Raw genomic sequence first — 27,330 nt, forward strand, 5'->3', positions numbered from 1 at the left:
CCTAGACCTGCTGAACATATTTTTGATGCACACCCCAGGATGCCATTGGCTTTCTTGGCCACAAGGGTATATTGTTGTCCCATGGAGAACTTGCTGTCCTCTAAGACGCCAAGGTCTTTCTCCATGGAGCTTCTTTCCAGCAGGATGACCCCTACTCTGTACTGGTGCCTTGGATTACACCTGCCCAGGTGCAGGGCTCTGCACTTGTCCTTATTAACTTCATGAAGTTCACCTGCACCCAGCTCTTCACCCTGTCCAGATCTTACTGGATGGCAGCACAGCCTGGTAGGGTGTCAGCCACCTCCCCTAGTTTTGTATCAGTGAGCCTGCTGAGGGTACACTCAATCCACTCATCCAGGTCATTGATGAAGGTATTGAGCAAAACTGGACCTAGTACTGGGGAACACCACTGGCTACAGGCTTCCAAGTGGACTCTGCCTTTGGTCGTATCATGAAGATATAATAACAACAGCAAATTAATGTTTATTTCTAATGGATGGGGCTAGTTGGGATAATTAATTCCTCTTGAGGCTAGTTGGGATAATGGATTCCTCCTGTGGAATTAACATTGTGTGTGTTTTCTTTTGTAGCTAAAATACAAAGAGACATTTAACCTTGAGAAAGGTCAATATATTGGGTCTGATGATACTCCTGCACTGAACCATGCCAAGGACATGGCCTTACTCTACAGTGATGTAAGATTTCATCTAACTCAGCTTGAAGCTGTTTCTTTTGAAAGGAGCAGAATGTGGAGTGGACCTCAGGGAACTGTCCTATTTCTGTCATTAGTCTAGGAAAGTGATTTAATCTCTTTATTCTTCAGTCACTCTCAGTTTGGATCATTTAGATAATTTCTTTCCTTATTGAACTGATCTTAAAGCATTGCTGTGTGGTGTTTGGAAGTAGTGGTAGTAGTAGCAGTAAAGGAGGTAGTGGTAGTAGTAAAGTTTGTGTGACAAACTCTCTTTATAATTCCATGTAATGATATCTTCCAAGACTACTCATGACTTTTTAATTTATTTTTTAATAAGAGAGAAAAAATGTAGATTATTTACATTGTTAAGCAGTTACTTTTCAGTAGTTTTAATAATTATAATTGAAAACCTCTAATTTTGGAGAAAGTAACCCTCATTTATATGAGTAGCTGCTTCATGATTTAGTCTGAGGGGCAAGATATTTAATATTTAATAAAACACATATTAAAAAACTGCCCCTGACACAGTTAATGCTCTTATAAGAAACAATAATATTGGAGATTTTTCACAGTTTGAGCATGTAGCTATAAAATGATTGATGTCAGTTCTAGACTACACTTCTAAGCAATAGTTCATACCTATGTTTGGGAGATTTTTATTACTCTTCTGGATGAGAAATGTTCAATTCCAAATATAATTTAGCAAGCAGAGATCAGCTCAGGTTTTGTGCTCGGGTACTTTCCTGAACTGGAACACTTACTCTGTGTTATTCATTCTGCTTTACACACAATGAGTAAGTGCCCAGAATAAATATTCTTCATCTGCTTTACTGAGACAATTCATGGAATAAGGACTTACTCTATTAGTATGCTACTAATTTAGTATCACAAAATAATTTTTGGTTGGGAAAGACCTTTAAGATCATTGAGTCCAACCAGTATCTAAGTCTACCAAGCCTGGTGCTAAGCAGTGTCCCAATCTAGCATACTCCATGTGCATATAAATGGCAGAGTCAGTTTTCTTGAAAAGTATAATGGATTTTTTTTAATCAAAAGCTGTATGTGCTTTGTCTAGAAACTCTACAAAAAAGCTTGGGAAGTCAGCAAGCCCATTGGATATACCCTGGATGAGAAATACATTCCAGTGGTAGGAGCCAAGCATGCAAACTACATCAACAGTGAGGTCAGTGTTACTGTTCCATTCTGTCCCTTCTTTCCCCTCTGTGTTATTAGAATGAACTTTAACATTGCCTCATGAATACTTTTGCAGCGTCAGTATAAGGCCATATATGAGAAGCTGAAAGGCCATTACCTGGCTGGGAAGGAGATTGGTGATTTCCCCAGCGTGGTTCACTCCCTGGAATTCCAGAAAATAAGGAGCGCGGTAAGCAGAGACTTAGTTTTGTTGGAGCTTTTTCCTTCCTCTTTGTTTTTGTGTGGTATATTTAAATATAAATAATGCAGTGGTTAACAGAATCACTTAAAGTCTTGCTAATTTTCCCACCAGCTATTATTAGAAGGTCATTCTTGTCCTGCTGGAACCTCATCAGAGTAAATGATGGTTAATATCAAAGTTATGATTTCATCCTGTTGAATCCCATGGAAGTTTAACCACTAAATCATAGAATTGTTTTGGTTAAAAAAGACCTCTAAGATCATCAGGTCCATCAACCCAACACCACCATGGCCATTAAAATCTGTCCCAAAGTGCCATGCCCACAGGTTTCTTGAACACCTCCAGGCATGGTGATGCCATCACCTCCCTGGGCAGCCTGTTCCAAAGCCTGACCACTCTTTGTAAAGATTATTTTTTTTCCCTAATATCCATCCTAAAACTTCCTTGTCACAATTTCAGGCCCTTCCCTGGTAGCACTGAGCCAGGATTCCAAAAATGTGCCTCAGATGTTCCAAAACCACGCCTCGGATGTTCTAAATCTATGCCTTAGATGTTCCAAAAACACACCTCAGCTTGTGCTATAACCTGTAGCCTGTTTAGAGTCAAAATGACTCAGCCAACCACTATTCTGTCTTCTCTTTTCCCCAATCTTTCCATTTCAGTTGGCATACAGGAAGAATTATGAGGACACCAAGACAAATGTCCATATTCCAAGTGACATGATGAACCACGTGCTAGCCAAGAAGTGCCAGTACATCCTCAGTGACCTTGAATACCGACATTACTTCCATCAGTGGAGCTGTTCACCTGAAGAGAATGATGTTATCCAAGCCAGAAAAGCCCAGGAAATTTTGAGTGATGTATGTGTTTCATTTAGTTGTTTGACATTTTAGTTGCCTTCCATGTAATTGGTTGGGTTTGATTTTTTTTTTTTTTTAATATAAAACGCTTTCCTATGTTTTCCATAGTATTTAAATAGTAAATGAATAATCAAGTCTTTAAGCTTCCAAATAGTTTGGAGTTACTGAATGAGCCTGGTTCAGATTCAGGAGTAACCTTCTCCACTGAGTTTTGCACAAGTGGAAGATACTAAATGTAGAGAAGAAAGAAATACTGCTTTCTCCGAGCAGAAGGTAAATGCCTTCCTGACTTAATAGTCTGTTTTCTTCCATATAGGTGGTGTATAAAGATGATTTGAACTGGCTGAAAGGAATTGGATGTTATGTCTGGGATACTCCACAAATCGTGCAGGCAAAGAAATCCTATGATCTCCAGAGCCAAGTAAGCATGGATTCCCAGATTGCATCAGGTTGGAAGGGACCTTCAAAGGTCATCTTGTCCAACCCCACTGCAGTGAGCAGGAACACATCAAGTCTGATCTTGAATGTCTCCAGGGACGGGGCCTCTACCATATCCCTGGGCAACGTGTTCCAGTATTTCACCACCCTCACTGTGAAGAACTTCCTAAATCTCCCCTGCTCCAATTTCAAAGCATTGCCCCTCGTCCTATTACCACAGTCCCTCCACAGCCTTCCTGTAGGTCCCCTTCAGATACTGAAATGTAGCTCTAAGGTCTCCCTAGAGCCTTCTCTTCTCCAGTCAGTTCTTCCAGCCTGCCTTTGTAGGAGAAGTGCTCCAGCACTCTGATCATCTTTGAGGCCCTCCTCTGGACCTGCTTCAGCATCACAGATGAGGTCTCACCAAGGCAGAGTAGCAGAATCCCCTTTCTCCATCTGCTGGCCATACTTCTTTTGATATAGCCCAGGCTGCCGCTGGCCTTCTGGGCTGCAAGTGCCCATTGCTGGCCTCATGTCCATTCCCCCAAAAAGTACATATTTTCTATGTTAAAGACTTTTTTTCTTATATTTATGACTCTCTGGGACTGACCAAGCAGAACAAAGTCATTCCTATGACATCAGAAGTATTTTGTTCACTGTTCCACTTTTGCTTGTAGAGGCATGATTGCTTTTCTTATTGAAAGAGCAGAAAGCTTAGAGGTATGGACAGTGGAGCTGTGGCTTCTAACAGTGAGAAGAAGACTTTGCCTTCCTGTATGCCACCCTGTGCACAAGATAGCTCAGTGAGGAGGCATTTATGGAGGGGAAACAATGTCTCTTGCCTTGCTGCCTGTACTCCTGGCCTACTAGCTGCTCCAAAGTGATATGCAGTTTTCTTTATCCCTTAGTTCCTTGGCTATATATTAAGTATTTCTCTTCTATGTTCTGTCACTTTTATAGCTGATCTTAACAGGGCTGTAATCCTGGGCTTCAGCTATCCAGAGCTGATTCTAAGGGAAACTGGCAGGGAATTTCTAGCTCATTTTCACAGATTGATTTGGGTTGGAAGGGACCCTCAAAGGTCATCTTGTCCAACCCCCCCACTCTGCAGTCAGCAGGAACAACTTCAACTAGCTCAGGCTGTCCGGGACCACATCAAGTCTGATCTTAAATGTCTAATCTGATCTTCAATGTTTTTAATTTTCAGCATTAACCTTTTGGTTTTGTTTTGTGTCCTTAGATAAAATACACAGCTGCAGGAAAAGAGAATCTTCAGAACTTTGGTGTTGTTACTGACACCCCTGTCTATGTGACTGCAGTGCAGAGTGCTATCAATGCCAGTGATGTGAGTCTCCCCACTTCTTGCTTCCACTCAGGCTTTTGCTCCTGCTCCTCCTAAGAACTGAAGCAAGTTAACTAAATCTAATTTTTTCCTTTCCCAGGTGAAATACAAGGAGGATTATCACAAAAATAAAGACAAGTACACACCTGTGGCTGAAACAGTGGAGTCTGAAAGAGTTCAAAGTTTGAAACATCTTTTCAGCAGTGTAAGTGTTTCTATAATGATTTTTTTTTCCTTCCTTTCCAGGTGTTATGGTGTCAGTTTTTTGGTTGATTTTGTTTGATCACTGTTTGATGATAAACATCCAAATGTAGAACTTAACAAAGGCAGTGATATCCACCTTGATTATGGAGGAGATGCCTTGTCCAACTACATGCATTAATAAATGGATTCCTTGAAGAAAAATTGCACCTGAACAAAATTGGGACCTTGCATGAGAATGGACAGGAGGAGTTAGAAAGCATTTTTGTCACTCTTTGTGTGCACTGTAGTACAGGCTCTTGGTATTAGTAAAAGTTCCAGTGTATAATAGAATTATGGAAAGTTAGGGGTTAGAAGGGACATCCAGAGATCATTGAGTCCAACCCCACTGCCCAAGCAGGATCACCTAGGGCAGGTCCCACAGGAACACATCCAAATGGGTCTTGAAAGTACCCAAGGAGACTCCACAACCTGTCTGGACAGCCTGATCGAGGGCTCCAGAACCTTCACAACAAAGAATTTTCTCCATCTGTTGAAGCAGAAAATTTCTGTGTTCCACTTTGTATCCATTGCCCCTTGTCCTATCACAGGACACCATTGAAAAGAGCCTGGCCCCTTCTTCTTGACACCCACCCTTCACATATTTATAGACATTAATATGATCCCTTCTCAGTTTTCTCTTCTCCAGACTAAACAGCCCCAGGTCTCTCAGCCTTTCCTCATCAGACAGATGTTCCAGTCCCTTCATCATCCTCGCAGCCTCCATTGGACCCCCTAGTGTGTATCCCTGTCCCTTTTGAACTGGGGAGCACAGAACTGTCCACAGTTCTTCAGATGTGGTCTCACCATGCCAGAGTAAAGGAGGAGGAGAACCTCCCTTGAGCTGCTGGCCACTCTCTTCTGAATGCATCTCATATGTTTAAATACTTGTCTTCTCAGAGAAGCACTTCAAGGGGTCTGAGAGAAGAATTATTTTAAGTAAAGCAGAAATGATGCAGAGTTCACATCAAAAAATACTTTAATGTTGATGTTATGATTTCTTTTTTTCTACTCTGAAGATCTTATGGCACATCCTTAGTTTGGGGTAAGGGAATTAAGATAGGACAGTATCCACCCTGGGGTGGCCCCAAAGGTACATTGCTGGCTCATGGATAACTTGTATAAAACCAAAAGGGCTTTTGATTTCTGTTGATGTTTGGTCATGACCTGGGAGAAGAGTTTTCCCACTCACAGAGACTTTTTATTTCCCCACAGAACCTGTACAAAAAAGCCTGGGACAAAGTGAAAGCCACTGGCTATGTATTGCCCTCTGATGCTGTACCCCTGGCACGTGCAAAAGAACTGAAGCACAATGCTAGCATTGTAAGTGAATGAAATACTTTATTGGTTCTTTAAACCACATCATCAATTCTAGCAAGGGAATCCATCATGCCTTGCATATACTGTAGGAACAGTAAAGTTTTTTAAATCATCTTCTATTTTAACTTCGATTAAGTGTACATGTGGATGATCAGTATTCTGTGGTAATCTGTTGGATAACAGCCCCTTTGCTACTGCTTGTCATTAAAAAAAAAACATGTTTCATATTTGTAGAAACTGTCTTCAAAATGTCCATTTAGTGATTTTTTTTTTTTTTGAGTCTAATATGCATAAGTATCCAGGTCAGAAAAAACACTGAATGGCTTTAAATGATGTTTTACTGAGTACAGAAATACATGATCTTATGCTTGACTGAACTGAGGCTTGTGAGAGGTCACTCTCTTCATGGATAGCTTTAAATGGCTTTGCTGGTACAATAAATAACTTCTACGTCTATTTAATTCTGAAGCCTTTTGGTCAGCTGTTGTTATTTTGATAACATGATAGTTAAGATTTTCTTTACCATTTAAAATAAAATGGAAAACCAAGATACTGCTTCAAAGTCTTTCTCTGCTGTTTGACTCAACTAAATATTTTGCTTACTGATTAAGTTTTGATCCAAAATTTACAGTTGACTCATTGATGTCAGTTATTTCTTGATTTTCTTTGCACCTGCTTAGGTAAAATACAGAGAAGAATATGACAAGTTTAAAGCACTCTACACGCTGCCCAGAGGTGTTGAGGATGACCCCAACACAGCAAGGTGCCTTCAAGTTGGAAAGCTTAATATTGATGTAAGTGTTTTCTGATCTGTGTCTCCTGATAAAGCCAGGTCTCTTATCTCAGGAGAATCCACATCCTTCATCCAGATTCCACACTTCCACATCCATTCGATGGTGCTCAGCATTTTGCTGAATTCTATAGCACACTTACAAATGCTTTTTCAAGCTCAGCTGTTAAATCCCTGTGTGGCTAAAACCTTAGTGTCACATCTTTCTGTCTAAAATGGAGCACTACAGAGTCTACCTCTTTCTAACACAGCAGTGCAATGAAAATGTCACAAGTCAGACTTTATCACCCTAGGTAACCTAGGTAAGGTTCTGCAAATTGTTTTTAGAGCAGGCGAGATGTCAATTTTGACACATTCACAGATTGCATAGGGTTGGAAGGGACCCTCAAAGGTTATCTTGTTCAAACCCCTGCAGCCAGCGGGACACCTCCAGCTAGATCAGGCTGCCCACAGCCACATTGAGTCTGATCTTGAATGTCTCCAAGGATGGGGCCTCAACCACATCCCTGGGCAACCTGCTTCAGTGTCTCACCACCCTTATTGTGAAGAACTTCCTCCTGACATCCATCTTAAATCTACCTTGATCTAGTTTCAAACCACTGCCCCTTATCCTATCGCCACAGTCCCTTCTAAACAGTCCATCCCCAGCCCTCCTGTAGGTCCCTTCAGACACTGAAACATGTCCCTACAGCCTTCCCTCTTCCAGGCTGATCATAGCCAAAGTGATTGCTCTCCCACTACCACCCCATGAAAATAATCAATCCTTTTGCTTCCAATTGATCTGCTTCAGACTCTTTGTCAGCATTATTAACCTACTGCTTGAACTCTGCAGCGTCTCTACAAGGAAGCCTACGAAAAGAGCAAGGCCAAAGTCCACATCATTCCAGACATGGTGGACATCATATCTGCTAAGGATGCGCAGAAGAAGATCAGTGAAATTGACTACCGCACACATCTCCATGAGTGGATCTGTCTGCCAGATCTCCAGGTCAATGCCCATGTCAGGAAAGTGACGGATCAGCTCAGTGATGTAAGTGCCTAAATCCTGTGGCCTTGGCTCGCTTAGAAAGATCCTGGCTCCTATGACCTGTTAGAAGAAGTAGTTTAGCAAACACTTAGTTGGAGCTCTCTGAAGCTGCCACTTGGATCTGTTGCGTTACACACTGCTAAGCAGCCTCTGGAGCTTGTTTTCTTAACACTTGTGTGTGGAGATGTGGCTTGGTGTGAGGGCACTGGGTCACAATGTTACAGTTCTACCAGTTCAGCCACTCCCATCTGAAAGTTGTCCTTGTTTTGTTGACTAAGATGTAGAATCATAGAATTGTCAGGGCTGGAAGGGACCTCAAGGATCATCTAGTTCCAGCCCCCTTGCCATAGGCAGGGACACCTCACTCTAGAACCAGGTTGCTCAGAGCCACATCCAACCTGGCCTTAAAAACTTCCAGGGATGAGGCTTCTGCCACCTCCCTGGGCAACCTCTGCCAGTGTCTCACCACCCTCATGGTAGTAGAAACTTGTGAAGTCTGAGAAAATCCTGTTGGTGTAAAGGTTCTGCACACTTGCCCTGCATAAGTCATCCCAGGAGAATCATAGGATCACAGGATGTTAGGGGTTGGAAGGGACCCTCAAAGATCAAGTCCACCCCCTGCTAGAGCAGGACTATAGAATCTAGCACAGGTCACACAGAAGTCCATCAATAAATCATTGCCCAGCAGGATATGCAAAGAGTATTCTGACAAATCATGGCTTTATTGGGCACACTGAATACTTTTGATTTTCTTAAGGAAATAAAAAGTTAAAATACTGCTAACCTTGCTTGCCCTCACTTGACCATTGCATTTTAGACTGAATTTAGCAAGAAGAGATTACAGATTACTGTAGTTAGCAATAAGAGATTAGCAATAAATCTTACAGTTTGCTTCTTTGCTCTGATCCTTTAGGTGATATACAAGGATGATCTGAACTGGCTGAAAGGCATTGGCTGCTTTGTTTGGGACACTCCAGAGATTCTCCATGCCAAACAGGCCTACGATCTGCGCAGTGACGTGAGTGCATGCACTGGGTTCACTTCTTAGCTGTATTCACTCCACTGTAGGAAAAGGATGGAGGAGCTTTGTCCTAAACCAGGTGTAATCTGGGAAATGTTATGTATCCTGCTCTGCTGAAGTTTTCCTATATCAGTGTTTAAACATCCTTTTCTGGAAAGTATTAAGCATATCATAGAACAGTAGGGATTAGACTGGACCTCCAGAGATCATTGAGTCCAACCCCCTGCCCAAGCAGGATCACCTAGGGTGGGTCACACAGGAATACATCCAGATGAGTCTTGAAAATCTCAGGAGATGGAGACTCCACAGCCTGTCCAGGCAGCCTGCTCCAGGGCTCTAGCACCTTCACAGCAAAGAAGTTTTTCCTCATGTTGAGGTGGAACTTCCTGGGTTCCAGCTTGTGCCCGTTGCCCTTTGTCCTATCACAGGACACCATAAAAAAAAATCCTGGCCCCTCCTTCTTGACACCCACCCCTCAGATATTTATAAATATTTACAAGATCTCCTCTCAAGCTGCTCTTCTCCAGGTTAAAGAGCCCCAGATCTCTCAGCCTTTCCTCATCAGACAGCTATTCCAGTCCCTTCATCATCCTCACAGCCTCCTTTGGACACTCTAGTCTATTCTGGTCCCTCTTGAACCGAGAAGCCCAGAAGTGGCCACAATACACTTGATGTGATCTCTCCATGGCAGATTAGAGGGTTGTCCTCCCCTGAGCTGCTGGCCACACTCTTCTGAATGCATCTCATATGTTTAAATACTTGTCTTCTCAGAGAAGCACTTCAAGGGTCTGAGAGAAGAATTATTTTAAGTAAAGCAGAAATGATGCAGAGTTCACATCAAAAAATACTTTAATGTTGATGTTATGATTTCTTTTTTTCTACTCTGAAGATCTTATGGCACATCCTTAGTTTGGGGTTAGGGAATTAAGATAGGACAGTATCCACCCTGGGGGTTGAGAATGTGTGTTCCCTCATTGAACATTCATTCTGTGGTTGCTATGTCTGTTCTGTGAATGAGTGATGACATTTCCTAGCAGTCCTTGCTCAAACTTATCAGCTCTTCTTACCTAATAAGAGAGATAAGTAATAGCAGACAATAGGTAATAGATAGAAAGCAATGCCATGTGCATTTATCTAGCCAGAATTTCAACACATTTTCTGTTTAAATGCTGCTTCGCTAATAGAATGGTTCAGTAATAAAATAAACAGTAAATAGGTTAATTGAATGTATTATATTATTAATGACTGGCCTGACTAATTAAAACTCTTCAATTTCTCTCTACAGATTAAGTACAAATCCAAGGCAGAAAAAATGAAGAGTAAATTCACTGTGGTCGTGGACACTCCTGTCTATGTCCAGAATGTCCTCAGTGGCTTGAATTTAAGTGAAGTAAGTGTCTGTATCACCTTTCACCCTCAGTATTGCATGTGCCATTACTTCACAAGTTCTAGAAATATGACTTTTAAAAATAATTTCAATTTAGTAATTATATCTGGTTATCTGTAACACATTGCCTATGCCTTCGCTAAGATATCAGTGAAGTATATCTCTTTATATACGATCTATATCTTTACAGGCTTAGAGCTATCTAAAAAGATAAGTTTATACAGAATTACAGAATGTTAGGGTTTGGAATGGACCTCAAAAGATCATCCAGTCCAACCTCCTGCCAGAGCAGCATCACCTGGGGCAGGTCACACAGGAACACATCCAGGCAGGTTTTGAATGTCTCCAGTGAAGGAGGCTCCAAAACCTCTTTGGGCAGCCTGCTCCAGAGCTCTGTCACCCTCACAGTGACAAAGTTTTTCCTTATGTTCCCATGGAACCTCCTCTGCTCCAGCTTGCACCCATTGCCCCTTGTCCTATTATTGGACTGAGTGGAACCTGGCTCCGTCCTCCCACCACTGCCCTTCACATCTGTAAACATGAATGAGGTCACCCCTCAGGCTCCTCTGCTCCAAGCTAGAGTCCCAGCTCCCTCAGCCTTTCCTCACAGGGAGATGTTCCACTCCCTTCAACATCTTTGTGGCTCTGCACTGCACTCTTTCAAGCAGTTCCCTGAGGTCCTTCTTGAAGTGAGGGGCCCAGAACTGGACACAATATTCCAGATGCAGCCTCAGCAGGGCACAGTAGGAGGGGAGGAGAACCTTTCTTGACTTACCAACTACTCCCCTTCTGATACACTCCAGAATGCCATTAGCCTTCTTGGCCACAAGGGCACATTTCTGGCTCATGGTCATCCTGTTGTCCCCCAGGAGTCCCAAGTCCTTTTCCCTAGAGCTGCTCTCCAGCAGATCAGCGCCCAACCTATCATTAAAATCATTAATTGCCTGAATCAAAAAAAAATTTGATCCCCAGGAGAAATTCCTGTGTGTAAGCAAAGAATAGACCCTGTGAGAGAACAGCACAGCTGTGACTCTCCTCTCATGGCTCCTTCTTTTCCTCTCCTCAGGCTGTCTACCGTAGTGAATATCAGCACAACGTTAAAGGCAAAATGATTCCCACAGATAAAACAGTGGATTTGGAGCGGGCATATAATGCAAACAAAATACAGAGTGAGGTAAGTACAACACTTTTGGGGTCACAGAGGTTCTGATGGTCAAAGAACAGATGCACTTCAAGTTCATGTCTGTCTATAACTCTCCAGATAAAGAAGGTAGATGTCCCTGATCCAAAACAAAAGTGGGAAAAGTCCTCATTTCATCTACACTCTGCATTAAAATGCAGACAGGGGGAAATCTTTTGCCAGTTGCCATGAAGATGTTCCTGATGCAGCTAGTTAAAGCTCTCAAATGTCATCCCCGGTTGTCACATGCTCTCTCTTTCTCTCTTCTCTTGCAGAATTTGTATCGCTGGGCTGGTATAAATGCTCTCCCCACTGGATACAGCCTTCCCACAGACACCCCCAGCTTCCAGCATGCTAAACATGTCCAGTACATAGGCAGTGATGTGAGTAACGTGCTATGTCCTTCTACAACCTGAGCAGCAAAGAAATATTTGATGCCCATCCTGTATGAGCACACAAGTGTTTGATGTAGTTATTGCTCAGATGTGAGATCGCTTGTCAGAGAGCAACAAGCACTGAGATAGTTCCATGTGGATGCCTCAGCCAGGAGCTGAGGGTGACCACAACATAGGCAGTGACCTCATCATCATCCAGGGTGAAGTCCCACTCTACTTGAATGGGGATGGGCAGAGCAGGGTGCTGAGGACAGGTTGCATCAACAATTGTAGGCAAGGTGAAGAGTAACAGAATCACAGAATGCATGGGTTTGGAAGGGACCCTCAAAGGTCATCTTGTACAACCCCCTTACAGTGAGCAGGGACATCTCCAACTAGATCAGGTTGCTCAGGATCCCATCAAATTTACCATGCAGGTCTTCAGAAATGGGGCCTCCACCACCTCTCTGGGCAACCTGTTGTAGCATTTCACCACCCTCACTGTGAAGAACTTCCTCCTAATGTCCAACCTAAATCTACCCTGCTCTGGTTTAAAACCATTGACCCAGGAACTAGGGCCAAGATCCAGGGGGATCCAACTAAGAGCTGTGGAAAACAATAAAGATTAGAGACAAGCTACCTACACACAGGTCCAAGGTAAATCCAGGAGAACCAGAGCTAGAGACAAGCTACTGATAACACAGGACCAATGTCCATCCAGGTAATAAGGACAGAGACAGGGATGCAAGGACATTTGATTTCCTTGCCATACACTCCTCAGGTGTTGCACTGCTGCTATGCTGGGGACATCATCAGTGATGTAAGCATCTTCTGGTTTAGGTTGGGAGGGACCTTGAAGATCACCTAGTTCCAACCGCCCTGCCGTGGGCAAGGACACCTTCCACTAGCCCAGGTTGCTCTGCTTACTACATAGCTCAGGCAAGGCCTGATGTTCCATGGGTGTCTGGTCAGGGCAATTACGTCTCATTCCTGCACTCAAGCTCCTCCATTGATAATGTTTGCCTTTACAGAATTGAAATGTTACCAACCCCAAGAATTATCTGAATAAATTCCTATCAAAAAGCTAAATTTCCTCAGACAGTCTGAATATTTTATTAAATGCAAAAGGAATTTAAAGCATTGTTAATCTTGAGTTACTTTATAAAGGTAAAAATAACAATGATGGAATTACTTAACTCTTGATATAGCCACATCTTAGTCGTTTATCTCTAAAAACCTGTCTCTCTGTACAGCAGAAATTACTGTCAGACCTGCAAGGTAAATAGAGTCACAAACAAATTAAGTTTCTATATGGTTTTGTTCCTTTTATAGCTGAAGTATAAAGAAGCCTATGAACACATGAAAGCTAAAGGCTATACTCTGGGACCTAAAGATGTTGGGTTTGAAAATGTGAAGAAAGTGAATCAAGTCATTAATGAGGTACAGTAAAGAATTGTGTTTGCTTTCAGTTGTATTTGTAGTGTCCAAAATATGAGAGATGAGAGAAGGATCATCTGCTAAGGCTGTAGGATCTCTGTTCTTGGAGGCTTTGATGGGCAATTTAAACAAATATCCATCAAGAATGGCAAGGGATCATTGATCCCATCTTGGAGTTGAGCTGTTTAGTTGTTTAAGGTTTTTGACAGCTCTTAACTTTCTGTAATCCTGCAAAAATGTTACTGTAACAAGATAAATTGCAGCCAAATTTAATTACTGATCTGCTGCTATTTGATCAATGATGGACAGAAATTATCTTACCTGTGTAACATTGGGTCTAAATATTTTTAGGTTTCATGTTTATGTGCTCATTTCTTTGATGATAGAATCACAGAATGGCTTAGGTTGGAAGGGACCTCAGAGATCATCTAGTCCAACCTCCGTGCCAAGGGCAGGGATACCTCTCAACTAGACATGGCTGCTCAAGGCCTCATCCAACCTGGCCTTGAACACCCCCAGGGAGGAGGCATCCACAGCCTCTCTGGGCAACCTGTTCTGGAGTCTCACCACCCTCATATTGAAGAACTTCTTTCTGAGATCCAGTCTAAATCTACTTTCCCTTAGCTTCAGACCCTCCCCCCTTGTCCGGCCTCTATACATCCTCATGAAAAGTCCTCCTCCAGCCTTCCTGTAGGATCCCTTCAGGTACTGGAAGGCATTGTCTTTAACAGGACTAAAGCAAACACACACACTTACATGCTTGTAGAAGCAGCATCTCAGATTCTTCATCTATTAGAGGTGCTGCTGTCAAAACAATTGTGGAAGATCTTTAGCTGGTTAGACAACAGTATGTTTGTTCCCTTTTCCTGCTAGTTCTACAATACCTAGCATACAGCCTTCTCTTCAAGGAGAGAGAAGCTCTCACACTCTGCCAAACTGCTTCTTGTGTTGATTTTTTAACATGTGGAATGCTATCTCCTCTTCTCCTACAGAGGTTGTATCGGGCAACGTACCACAAGAACAAGGACAAGATCCACACCACGCCAGACACCCCAGAAATCCGTCAAGTCAGAGCAACCCAGGAAGCTGTCAGCGATGTATGTGTCTTTCTAACAGGCAAACCAGAAGAGACTTAGAACAATTCAGCATGAACAAACATGTGAAATGCTGCTTTTATTTTGTCTTCCAGCTGATCTACAAGTCAGACTTCTTTAGGATGCAAGGACATTTGATTTCCTTGCCATACACTCCTCAGGTGTTGCACTGCCGCTATGCTGGGGACATCATAAGTGATGTAAGCATCTTCTGGTTTAGGTTGGGAGGGACCTTGAAGATCACCTAGTTCCAACTGCCCTGCCATGGGCAAGGACACCTTCCACTAGCCCAGGTTGCTCGAGGCCCTGTCCAGCCTAGCCTTGAACACCTCCAGGGAAGGAGCATCCACAACCTCCCTGGGCAACCTGTTCCAATGTCTCACCACCCTCACTGGAAAGAATTTCTTCTTACTCTCCAGTCTCAATCTCCCCTCTTCCAGCTCAAAGCCATTGCCCCTCGTCCTATCACTACAAGCCCCTGTAAAAAGTCCCTCCCCAGCTCTCCTGTAGCCTCCTTCAGGTAATGGAAGGCTGCTCCATGGTCTCCCTGGGTTCTTCTCTTCTTCAGCCTGAACAGCCCCAACTTTCTAAGCCTTTCCCCATAGGGGAGGTTCTCCAGCCCTCTGAGTATCTTTGTGGCCTCTGGTCCTGCTCCAACATTTCCATGTCTTTCTTGTGCTGGGGAGTCACCAGAACTGAACACAGTGGTGCAAGTGGGGCCTCATAAGAGCAGAGTAGAGGAACAGAATCACCTCCCCAACCCTGCTGGTCACACTTCTTTTGATGCAGCTCAGAACATGGTTGGCTTCTGGGCTGTGAGCTACCATTGCTGGCTCATGTTGAGTTTCTCATCAGCTGGCACCCCCAAGTCCTTCTCCTCAAGACTTCTATCATTTGCTTTGTATTTTGAAATAGGTAAATGCTTTGGAACTGTGCTTAGGGACTGATAAATGAAATTATCCCCAAAGTTAACTGTTTCTAATTGTCTCATAGATTAAATACAAAGAGGACCTGACGTGGTTGAAGGGCTTGGGTTGCTTCCTGTATGATACTCCTGATATGGTTCGTGCTCGCCACCTGCGTAAGCTTTGGGTAAGATTTTTCTTCTAAGAACCACATTTAGCTACAATTGAGTTATTTATTTACACACTCTGGACTTAAAAGTACTTTACTTCTGCTCTTTATATACACACTACTTCCAGAAGTTAAATGCATGAAACAGTGAATCATTAAGGTTGGAAAAGACCTCTAAGTTCATCAAGTCCAACCTTCTACCCAGTGCCTCCATGAACACTAGGCCATGTCCTGAAGTGCAACATCTACTTGTCTCTTGAACATCTCCAGGGATAGTGACTCCATCACCTCCCTGAGCATCCTGTTCCAATGCTTGACCCAGAACTCGTGAAAATGAGTAAAAACTTCAGCCTGAATTTCTTGCCATGCAGCTAGTTAGTTGTTTCAAAGCACTGTTACATTTCACTCTAAAATCTTCTTTACTACCAAGAGTAAAAGCTCCCTAAGTAATCTGTTTTTTCCTTTTTCCAGTCTAATTACATATACACTGACACTGCCAAGAAGATGTGGCCTAAATACAAAGTGGTGTTGGATACTCCTGGATACAGAGCAGTTCAGGAACTAAAAACTCACTTGAGTGAAGTAAGTTCCATATTACCCTTGCACATCTTTGTTAGCTACAATTAAGCTCAGACCCTCCCAGTGTTTTGTGTTGTGGGTTTTTTTTCTGCAATACATGAGGTGTTCGAATAGCAAAGCTGTGATTGTTCAGCTGTTCAATGAATGTATGCAACAGAGGAAATAATTCATGGACTTGTCTTTTTCAGCTGGTTTACAGAGCTGCAGGCAACGAGGTGAAGACAAAGTACACTTCCATCCTTGATACACCTGACCTCTTAAGAGCCAAGGAAGGACAAAAGATACAGAGCCAGGTGAAAAACTTGTCCTGATAACAAGCCCATCCAAGGAATCCCTCTTAATGTACAGCAAAATCTTGGCAGGCCATTTCAAACCAGTGTCAAATTCCTAGAGAGGATGTTTAAGTGATTGCTGCTCGTTTTGAAGTGGCTTTAACCTTTCATGTTGGCCATGTCTGTGAAATGGACATGGTCAGCTTTGTCCATCTGAAACAGAGCATCAAACCCTGCTATGGTTCAGTTCAAATTCTCTGAAACTGCCATTATCAGAGGAATAAATATATAGATCCATCTACCTTTATTCACTGTCATTTCATTACACACATTGTAGTTCATTATCTGAGTTATTAGCTACACATTTTGTGGGTTTTTTACATTTGTAGAACAAAATGAAGATATTCACCAGAGAAAAACAGACCTTCAGGATGCCTTTATCTAAAGCTAGGCCTGGATGTAGGGCAGGCACATCATTAGTATCCCAAATATTTGACTTCTTGGTTTGTGAGGATGTTAGTGGCAGTTAGAGAATATCAAGAGTACAAAGTGACATGGTATGGAAGAGGAAAGGGCACTTTATTTTTTCCTTAGGGTAAAGTCTGTGGTTCTGTATAGCCTGGGAATTATTTACAGTCATTTTTAGGGAGACAAATTAAAACTTAAATGTATGGGGTTTTCTCTTTTTTTCTTCTTGCTGCAGTACTTGTATGTGGAACTTGCCACAAAAGAGAGACCCCACCACCATGCTGGTAATCAGACTCAAGCCTTAACACACGCCAGGCATGTCAAGGACATGATCAGTGAGGTAAGGTATTGGGGTTTTTGTTTGGTGCCACCATGCTGAGCAGTTTAGAAATGCTGCTGAGCAGTTTAGAAATCAAACTGTTTACAAGTTTGATTTCTAACTCTAGTGAGAGTTTCAAGGCTCAGATCTGTTCACCCTTCATTTAGCTTTGTATCTCTTATGCTCTTATCACATTTCCTGTAGAAGTTTTGGTAAAAGAGTACAGTTTATTAATACCTTGTAGCATTTTATAAGGTACCTATTTCTAAGTGCTTGTTTGCAGACTCCAAGCTATTGCTGGCTGCGAGACCAGGTCTCTCTAGGTCTGAAGAAACTGAACTTGCTTCTCAAAGTTTTGACAGAATCATAGAATGGCTTAGGTTGGAAGGGACCTTAGAGTTCATCTACTCCAATCTCCCCACCAAGGGCAGGGATGCCTCTCAACTAGACTCAGCTGTTCAAGGCCTCATCCAACTGCCAACAATCCCAGGGATGAAGCAAAACTGAGTCCAATGTATTCAAACTGCATGGAAAGCTAATTTCCATATACAAAATCTGAAAGAAACAGTAGCTAGAACAGATATCCAGTACCAAATAATATCACAGAAATCACAGAAACATTCAGGTTGGAAAAGACCCTCAGGATCACTAAGTCCAACCAATAACCCTACTCTACAAAGTTCACCCCCTAAACTATATCCCCAAGCACCACATCCATTCCAGTACCTCAAATTTCAAGGCAAACAAAGGCTGCACACTGACCACTTGATTATAGTAGGTATATTTTGGCAGAAGTCAGAAAGGGATGACCTGGACAGGCATGAAAGGTGGTCCCTAGCCAACCTCAGAAAGTTCAACAAAGAAGCTCTTTGCAGGAATGACTTTATTCACTGGGTGTAGCACCTCTGGGTGTTACCATAATACCAGATTAGGAAATGCTTCTAAGATTGGAAAGATAATTTCCCCCTTTCTCTCTCTCTCTCTCTTAGAAAAAGTACAAAATCCAGTATGAGAAGATGAAGGACAGATACACACCTGTCCCTGACACACCAGTCTTGATCAGAGCCAAGAGAGCCTACCTGAATGCCAGTGATGTATGTAGCCCATGAATGCTTTCACTGCTGCTTTTTCTTGCTTTCCTTATGAAAAGAGGAGGGAAAAGGACTCATGGGGAATATCCTGCTTCTCCAAGAGCCCATATCTCAGTGTGGGTCATCAACTGGGTCACCCCATTTCCATTTGATATTATGGAGATCATTAAGTTTTACTTGATGTCATTGCAATGCTTTTTCATTTATTGTAATTAATTTTTGTTTTTCATTCGTAGAATCATAGAATGGCTTAGGTTGGAAGGGACCTTACAGAGGTCATCTAGTCCAACCTCCCTGCCATGGACTGGAGGAAATGAACAACAAGATTTAAAGTCATTTGCTGACACATGAAATCTCCATTTAGTGGAGACTAGGGTGAAATGACTGATGCTGGAGCCAGGCTAGAATAAATTTTATCAAATGTTATCATCTTAGCTTTGTGTTAGAAGTAAACTTGCCTCTCACTGAGAATGGGCTCCTTGTTTCAGTTCACAGTAGCTCGGGGAGGAAAATTGTCTGAGCTGCTGCACATAAGGTTGCTAAAGTGAAATTTGTTTTTCCATCAAGCATTTAATAGTGATTTGTGACTTAAGGTAAAGGCTAAGAGTACTCTACCCACTCAGGAGGTCTTTGCTGAAAGGATATGTGCTGGGATGCTGTTTTCTTCTAGTCATTTACTGCTCTCTTAGTGACTTTTAAATACTCCAAAGCATCATCCCAGTTCTTTTGCAGAGCTGAATTTGTCCTCTTGGGAATATCTTTCTCCAAAGGCTGGAATGATCTTCCTGCTTTCTTGTAGATCAAGAAATTGAAGAAAGATAAATATTATTTTTTTTTATGCCCAAAGTGTAATTTTCAGTATTTTAGGGTAATCCTGTGATAGAGAGATGTTTTTCCCTCAGTCTTCAGTTTGAAAGTAAATAGGATGAAATAGCATTTTAAATGTACCAACTCCTTTTCTGTCCGTTTTTCCCCAGAAGCCTTGGTCAAGTTGCAGTTGGTTGCAGGCAATTGCAACTCCTTAAAATTTCTCAGGGCTTACATTCAGGTGTTGGGCAGCCACATATCCCTGGATGTCATTGCTAAGGGGTAGGAAATTTATTCTCCTGGCAGATCAATGTAAATATTGTTTTGTTTTCCTTACCAGCTGCGCTACAAAGAAACCTTTGAGAACACAAAGGGCAAATACCACACAGTGAAAGATGCTTTGGACATTGTCTACCATCGGAAGGTCACCGATGACATCAGCAGTGTATGTATACACCATTGGCATTCCTGAGGAGAGTTTCTCATTTACTCACAGAGCTATTGCTTTGCTTGGAAAAGACTTCTAAGATCATCAAGTCCAACCATCAACCCAACACCACCATGGCTATTAAACCATGTCCCACAGTGCCATGTCCACACCTTTCCTGAACACCTCCAGGGATAGTGACCCCACCACCTCCCTGGGCAGCCTGTTCCAATGCCTGACCACTCTTTCAGCAAATAAACTGTTCTTCATGTCCAGCCTAAACCTCCTTGGGCACAATTTCAGCCTGATAAAAGGGAGAAGAGACCAACCCCAACCTCACTCCAACTTTTCAGTGAGTTGTAGAGACCAGTGAGGTCTCCCCTCAGCCTCCTCTTCCCCAGACTAAACAATCCCAATTCCCTCAGCAGCTCCTTACCAGCCCTGTTCTCCAGACCCTTCATCAGCTTTGTTGCCCTTCTCTGGCTCTGCTCCAGCCCCTCAAAGTCCTTCTTGGAGTGAGGAGCCCAAAAGCATAAACGCCGGATTCAAGGTGCAGCCTCACCAGTGCCAAGTACAGGGGGGACGATCCCTGCCCTGATCCTGCTGGCCACACTCTTGCTGATCCAAGCCAGGATGCTGGTGGCCTTCTTGACCACCTGGGCACACTGCTCGCTCATGTTCAGCTGCTGTCAACCAGCACCCCCAGGTCCTTTTCTGCTGGGCAGTTTCCAGCCACTCCGGCCCAAGCCTGGAGCCTTCATGGGATTGTTGTGACCCAAGTGCTGGACCCAGCACTTGACCTTACTGACCCTCATAGAATTGACCTCAGCCCACTGATCCAGCCTGCATGACCTAGGACATGTCATTCCTGCTATTGTTCTATTTAAATGTGTCCTATAATTAGATCAATATTAACAGTGTTGATCATGTTAATTTCTTTCCTTCTCTGGAACATTGCACACTTGGTTGCCTTTGATGTTACAAAGGTGGAATGTAAATTAGTCTCATTTCCATTGTTTTGCCCTGATGTTCCAGAGAAAGGAATGTCTTGAAACTGAATGGTCTAGAGTGCTGTGTCCTTTGATTGCTTCAATTCATGCTTCCATTTTCTTTGTAGGTGAAATATAAAGAAAATTACATGAGCCAGTTAGGAATCTGGAGATCAATCCCAGACCGTCCGGAACATTTCCATCATCGCGCAGTCACAGATGCTATTAGTGATGTGAGTTCCAATAATTCCTGGATGTCAGATGTTGGGAGTTGGAATTAGGTTTCCAAAGTGGGAAAAGAAAAGAGGAAAAAAAAAAAAACAACCAAAAAAAACCCCAAAACACCAACCAAACAAAAAATCCACAAAACCCCAAAACCAAACCAAAACAAACCCAACCAAAACAAACCCAAGCTTTATTTCCTGAGAAATGGAAGGCAGCTGAAATTTTTAAGGTGATTCACCTGGCAGATCTGGGAAGTAACAGAGCAAAAATAGCTAAAATTGTTGCCCACCTCCTTTGGAAATTATCAGAGCAGTCTTAATACATTGCAGTTGCATTTACTTACGTTTCTTTGTTAACCCTGTAACAACCTTTAACTGTACATGTCTGTACATATACAGCCACCCATTTATTGTGCAAGAATCAGTGTTCTTAAAATTCATAGACTGATGGAATGGTTTGGATTGGAAGACAACTTAAAGATATCTAGTTCCAAATCCCCTGCCATAGGCAGGGACACCTTCTACAAGAGTAGGTTGCTCAAGGCCCCATCCAACCTGGCTTCGAACACAGGAACATTGCTTAATTCACACAGGAAGCACAGGAAATCCAGCAGCTAGGGATAGATTAGATATGAGAATAAACTGAATCCATCAGAAAGTATGTGTAGCTGTAACTTCTTTTATATGGGATGATAATGGATGCATCTCTGTCTGCTACACCTTGTGTGGAGGTCTCATTTCAGCACTGATCAGCTCCCACTTGTTGCTGCTTTAAAGTGAATCCTACTTCTTTTCTAAAGGTTAAATACAAAGAAGACTTAGAATGGCTCAGGGGCACTGGCTGTTATGCATGGGACACTCCAAGTTTTGTTCTGGCAGAAAAGAATAAGGTGCTCTACAGTGGGGTAAGTAAAACAATCTAAATTTTGGTGACTAAAAGTCTAAATTACTGTGATTTTTTAAAATTTTGTTTAATGATTGCTTAGATTATAGATAACTTTTCATGGATTAATCCATTGGTAAGAAGATATGAAAAACTCATGGTAGAAATTCATATATAGCACTTAAAAATCTCAGTTCTTGCTATAAAACAAGGAGGCAAAATGATCTTTGACTTCTCCTGTTTGGTCCTTCCAAAGATATCAGCTCCATAATATTTTTTCTGGTGATTCTAAGTTTAGCTTTTCATTTCCATATCCTTCTTTGGATTAACATGGATTTTTATTTTTGTGTGTGTGTGTCTTTGCTTGTTTGTTTGGGTTTTTTTCTCTTCTCCAGTGTAAGTACAAGGAGCTGTTTGAGAAGACCAAGTCAAATTTTAAGTATGTTGCTGACTGTCCAATTAATGAGCATGTTAAATATGCAACTCAGCTGATGGATGGGGTAAGTGAATGGTTCTGCAGAGTCACATATTGAAGTAGTAAGCACATTAAAACTGAGCTGAAGAGTGATCTTCCTCATGGAAATTGGAAATAAAATATATTCAGGGCTTAAAGGTATCTTAAGGTCAGACTAAAAGAATGAAAGATAAGGTTGTTCTTATTGTCTACCTGAGTATTAGGGCAGGGCAGGTATACAGTCTAAAAAGTGAAATCTTGAGCCCTGTTCCATTGCTTTGTCATCACAAGGAAATTTCTCCTTTGACTAATAAATATATTATGATATTATCTGTTCTAGGTAAGAAAAACTGTTTCAAACAGATACCATTGCTATCGTTTCATACTCAGTTTGATACGCAATGGACCAAGAGTTGTTATGGAAGCTTATGAGTGTTCACTAAAGAAGGAAAAAATTGATATGAAAACCATAAATGAGTAAAATTCTAGCAGCAGGGCCTCCTCCATACGTTGAAATGAACTTACTTAAATGTCTTCTGTTATCTAAGTATCAAAATGAACTTGCCAGAATGTCTTGTGTTATCTAAGTGATGATTTTTATGATGAGAGATTATAGGTTTTTCCTTTAAAAATATGATAATGTAATCTTGTAGTTCAGCTTTGCATCTCATTGTATTTTCATTGTACTCAAATCAAGAACCTAGTTCCATACAGAGTTGCTTCTGCAGTCATTTTTCATGAGGAAAGCAAGTGATAAAATGGGATGAGGAGTGGCAAGGAAAGAATGCAGGCATCCTTAAAGTGCTGGTTAGGATTTCCAGTGGGAATTCAAACATGCATATAGACTATTTTCTCTCTGATTTGTTTTAATATATTCTTTTTTTTTTTTTTTCTCTTTTGGACATGAACTTCAAGCCCAGCCTTTAACTAGTCCATATAAAGAGGTTTTTTTCTTTTTGTTTCAATGGTCAACACTATGATCTCTTTGTGTCTTCACTCTTAATTTGTTACACTGTATTATGCTATTCTGAGCAGAAATTGTATAAAGCTGCCTATGAGAAGCTCAAAGATAGGTACAGCGTTATTGTGGATGATCCTAGGAATCTCCTGGCCAAGTGGGGGACCAGACTGAGCAGTCAGGTACTGTAGGAGCACTGATCAGTGCTGCCAGAAAGTGCCTGGTTCATTCACAGCTACTCTGCCTGCCTGAAGTGTCTCCAGCTGGGCAATATCCCAGGGCTCCCCTGGGATGTTGTGATGTTTCAGTTCAGTGGATCAGACACTCTTTGTATTGCCACCCAAAAAGAGCTCTTGCTTTTTGAGTGAGCCAATCTCTACTGTGTGTACTGTATGAAAGTACAGACACCTTCATACATTGTGCATCAACTGACATCAGAAACATAGTGTCTCCTGGGGTCATTGGAGAGGTGTGAAACAAATACATGCTGCAGCATGCATTTGGGGTTTCTGACCTCTCTTCTAATGACCTCTAAAATGATATCTTCTTGCTCATTACTCAAGCAACAGTGACTGATTTGGCTTTTGAATTCCCCCACCACAAACTATCATTTCAATCTCACCTCCCAAAAACTATTTTTCTGTTTTCCTTAATGGGACAGTAAGCAAATCTTTTCCTAGAATCATGGAATAGTTTGGGTTGGAAAAGACTTCTAAGATCATTGAGTCCAACCATCTACCTAAGACCACCATGGCCATTAAACCATGGCCCAAAGTGCCATGGCCACGTTTCTTGAGCACCTCCAGGGATGGTGACTCCACCACCACCTTGGGCATCGTATTCCGATGCCTGACCACTCTCACAGGAAAGAAACTTTTCTTGCACGCTCCTGACATTTATAATTCTATAGATGTAAGCTGGATGCACATCAGAATGAATACATGTAATACCTTGCCTACATCTCTCCACTCTCCAAGTGTCTGGGATCTAGAGCTGTGCTGTTGTTTATGTTGTTTACAAGTCTCTTTTGTGCTTCGTTGCCGTTTGCATGAACAGAGAAAGTATAAATCCTTTGCCAAGATGCTCCAGCAACAAGGATGTAATGAAATTCTGAGGCCAGATATGCTGACAGCACTCTACAATACTTACTTATGGAGCCAGGTAAAATGAAGAGCTGCTGCTATAGGGCACATCTACATTTTAGCTGCTTCGACTTCTAATATTTAACGCTTGGGACTTCTACTTTTCTGTGGATATCAGACTCCAGGCTTTTGCTGATGTGGTTAATATTGGCTGTGATAAAACATTGTTGAGAACAAAATCTCTGAAACCTTATTGGCTGTAACGTGGATTTCACTCAGCTCTGACTGATTTTTGCCTCCATTTTCTCCTTTCATAATAAATAATTGTGATATTTACCTCTATGTAATTTCACATAATCACGTAAAGATCAACTTGCCATACATTAGCTGTTCTGGATATTTTCCTCACCCAAATTCTCGTTCTGCCACCATTTCATGGACTGCCCACTCCTTGTAGCACAGTGCCTTAATTCAGTATGAAGTAATTTGGTGAACAGATTACAACATTTATCTACCTGAGAATGGTGCCAGAATGTGCCTGGACACTGAACAGAGCCAGGCCTCACTTCTGAGTGCTCTTAGACATGGTATAGGTGCACAGGTCTAAGGTAAATAAGGTTTTCATCAATGTCTTTGCTTACTGCTAGCAAAGCAGTCCTCAGGCAGTCACATAATACAGTATGTAAAATAAAATACTCTCATTTTGCCCCTTTTTGTCAGTTCTAATAAGAATCAGAAGGTAAACAGTGAGTTCAATTGATCTATTTGTTCATCCAGAACAAAGAGCCTAACATTTCTATGTCTGATGAAGTAAAAGCAAGTCTGGCATGGCTCTGCTATTATTATGAAGAATTAACATTCCATATATTCTACCTTTATTTAATTGGGATTCCAGGAAATACATTTTGCTTGTGCCAGCTGGATAAAAATGTGGCTCATGAAATAGCTGATGCATATTTATTTCAGATCTGAAATCACAGCTGCTAGCAGTAACCTTACTCTTTCCAATGGCAGAAATGATTCCTGACTGGGCTAGATGAATCCTGCAAATAGAAATGCAACAATAGAAACCAATTCCATGAGAGGGAGAGGGGTGGTGTTCTTTGTTAATGTTAGCACAGCTCATGAAATTCTTCAGTACTAAGGGACTGAAGGTCTTTACTTGACATTTGTGTTCAATTTATCCACATTATCTCATTAAAAAACTCCTTGCAGGTAAGTTTGTGTGTGTATGAGTGAAGCAAATAAGAAACCACTCTGCCTGACATGCATGTTCATCTGAGTTGACTTCATGTTTTGGTTTGTTGTCTGTATATCATTTTTTTATATCAGATCTGTTGCAGTCCTTTTTCAAAAGCATGGGTTTATTTTTCTGAGGCAAGATTAAGAGCATGAAAGTTCCTTTTTAAAATGTGTTCCCACATCTTCCCCCTGCCCTCAGGCTGCCTACAACAAGTTATCAGTCCTGGTGTGCAGTGTTCTCAATGATTTCTATGAGAATAAGGTTAGAACCCTGACTAGGGTAGGAAGATCTCTAAGAAGAATATTATCAAGATAAAAATTCTGCTGTCAAAGCCTTTAGAATAGCCTGGGATTATGATATATTCAGTGGATGTTTTTATCTTCTACTGTGTAAGATGTTTTACATTTCCCTTCATTTGATGAATATTTAAACATGAGAATTGTCTAGTTATGAATTTTAAAAGTCATTTATTGGCCAGTTTTTAGACTGGAATAGAGTAGAATTGTTTTGGCTGGAAAAGACCTCTAAGATTATTGAGTCCAACCATTGACCCAACACCACCATGGCCATTAAACCATGTCCCAGAGTGCCATGGCCACACGTTTCTTGAACACTTCCAGGGATGGTGACTCCACCACCTCCCTGGGCAGCCTGTTCCAATGCCTGCACACTCTTGCAGCAAAGAAACTGTCCCTAGTATCCAATCCGATGTAGGGAAGGTTTAGTCTTGGAGCTTTAGGATAGGAGTGAAGCTTTTCCATGTAAAATTAATGACACAAATATGTAGGCAGCCTCTTGGGCACATAAGGGGTTTGCAAAGCGTAGCCCATTGTGCATGTTCAGCTTCTGTTGTCTTTGGTGGTGGAAGGATTTTGCAGTTTTATGTGTGAATGTAAAGACATCTCCTGAAGAGGCTTTGTCTTGGGTTGTGTGGTTAACACATGCTCTTCCCCAATCACCAGGTCCAATACAAAAAGGACTATGAAAAGAAGAAAGACAAATATACAACAGTTGTGGATACTCCAGAATACCTAAGGACTACAAAAGTCAACAAACAGATTAGTGATGTAAGTGTGGCCATTCCCTTTCAAGCCTACTTCCTTCTCTGAATGCTGACCTTCCAGATGGGATTAATTCAGAAGATGACATTTTCACTACTCCATTATTCAGCTTTTCTCATCTTGATTTTTTTGTTTGTTTGTTTGTTTACAGCTGGCACCAATGATGTCAAGAAATAATCTAGAATTTATTTTTATTTCTTTTTTCATCTTCAGATTATTTACAAGCTGGAATATAACAAAGCAAAACCCAGAGGCTATACCACCATCCAGGACACCCCCATGTTACTGCATGTACGCAAGGTCAAGGACAGAATAAGTGATGTAAGTAAATCACCCAAAAGACACTTCATGAACTTTTCACTTGCATCTGTCATTAAAAATTTGCTCCTTGCTTGAGGCTGTGGGGTTTGTTTGCATGTCAAACTCCATATGTGCTTAATGCTTTTTCAAAACCCACAAGAGAGATGGAAGTATTCCTCCATGTAACATCCTTCTGTAGCTCCCGGAACAATTTTTGCTGGGTTAGAGAAGCCCTCACTAGCAATAAAAGCTGTGAGATGACACTGGGATCTACTTGAAGCATGGATTTGGGAGAGTTTGTTTCTGGGGTTTCTTCCTCTGCTTTTGCCAATGGGGTTTGTAGAGCCTTGAATAATGTTCTTAATACATTGCTGGGGTTTGTGGAGCCTTGAATAAGGTTCTTAATAGATTGTTGGGGTTTGTAGAGCCTTGAATAAGGTTCTTAATAGATTGTTGGGGCTTGTAGAGCCTTGAATAAGGTTCTTAATAGATTGTTGGGGCTTGTAGAGCCTTGAATAAG

The 27,330-nt window shown here is 41.8% G+C and overlaps 1 protein-coding gene across 1 annotated transcript in view; it reads left to right on the forward strand.

The window, feature by feature from the left end:
- Nucleotides 1-27,330, forward strand: part of NEB (nebulin) — a 149,868-nt gene that overhangs the window by 76,736 nt on the left and 45,802 nt on the right. Inside the window, exons 83-112 of the mRNA XM_054380962.1 lie at nt 591-695; nt 1,770-1,883; nt 1,971-2,078; nt 2,753-2,950; nt 3,267-3,371; nt 4,608-4,712; nt 4,810-4,914; nt 6,165-6,272; nt 6,950-7,063; nt 7,892-8,089; nt 9,000-9,104; nt 10,393-10,497; nt 11,561-11,668; nt 11,950-12,057; nt 13,381-13,488; nt 14,478-14,582; nt 14,675-14,779; nt 15,573-15,671; nt 16,125-16,235; nt 16,421-16,525; nt 17,208-17,312; nt 18,281-18,385; nt 19,530-19,634; nt 20,734-20,838; nt 21,630-21,734; nt 22,108-22,212; nt 23,202-23,306; nt 24,181-24,285; nt 26,412-26,516; nt 26,724-26,831. Coding sequence (XP_054236937.1) covers nt 591-695; nt 1,770-1,883; nt 1,971-2,078; nt 2,753-2,950; nt 3,267-3,371; nt 4,608-4,712; nt 4,810-4,914; nt 6,165-6,272; nt 6,950-7,063; nt 7,892-8,089; nt 9,000-9,104; nt 10,393-10,497; nt 11,561-11,668; nt 11,950-12,057; nt 13,381-13,488; nt 14,478-14,582; nt 14,675-14,779; nt 15,573-15,671; nt 16,125-16,235; nt 16,421-16,525; nt 17,208-17,312; nt 18,281-18,385; nt 19,530-19,634; nt 20,734-20,838; nt 21,630-21,734; nt 22,108-22,212; nt 23,202-23,306; nt 24,181-24,285; nt 26,412-26,516; nt 26,724-26,831 — 3,372 coding nt within the window. The remainder of the gene's footprint in view (nt 1-590; nt 696-1,769; nt 1,884-1,970; nt 2,079-2,752; nt 2,951-3,266; nt 3,372-4,607; nt 4,713-4,809; nt 4,915-6,164; nt 6,273-6,949; nt 7,064-7,891; nt 8,090-8,999; nt 9,105-10,392; nt 10,498-11,560; nt 11,669-11,949; nt 12,058-13,380; nt 13,489-14,477; nt 14,583-14,674; nt 14,780-15,572; nt 15,672-16,124; nt 16,236-16,420; nt 16,526-17,207; nt 17,313-18,280; nt 18,386-19,529; nt 19,635-20,733; nt 20,839-21,629; nt 21,735-22,107; nt 22,213-23,201; nt 23,307-24,180; nt 24,286-26,411; nt 26,517-26,723; nt 26,832-27,330) is intronic.

The sequence above is a fragment of the Indicator indicator genome, chromosome 5 (assembly GCF_027791375.1).
Source record: "Indicator indicator isolate 239-I01 chromosome 5, UM_Iind_1.1, whole genome shotgun sequence".
NCBI classification, from domain to species: domain Eukaryota; kingdom Metazoa; phylum Chordata; class Aves; order Piciformes; family Indicatoridae; genus Indicator; species Indicator indicator.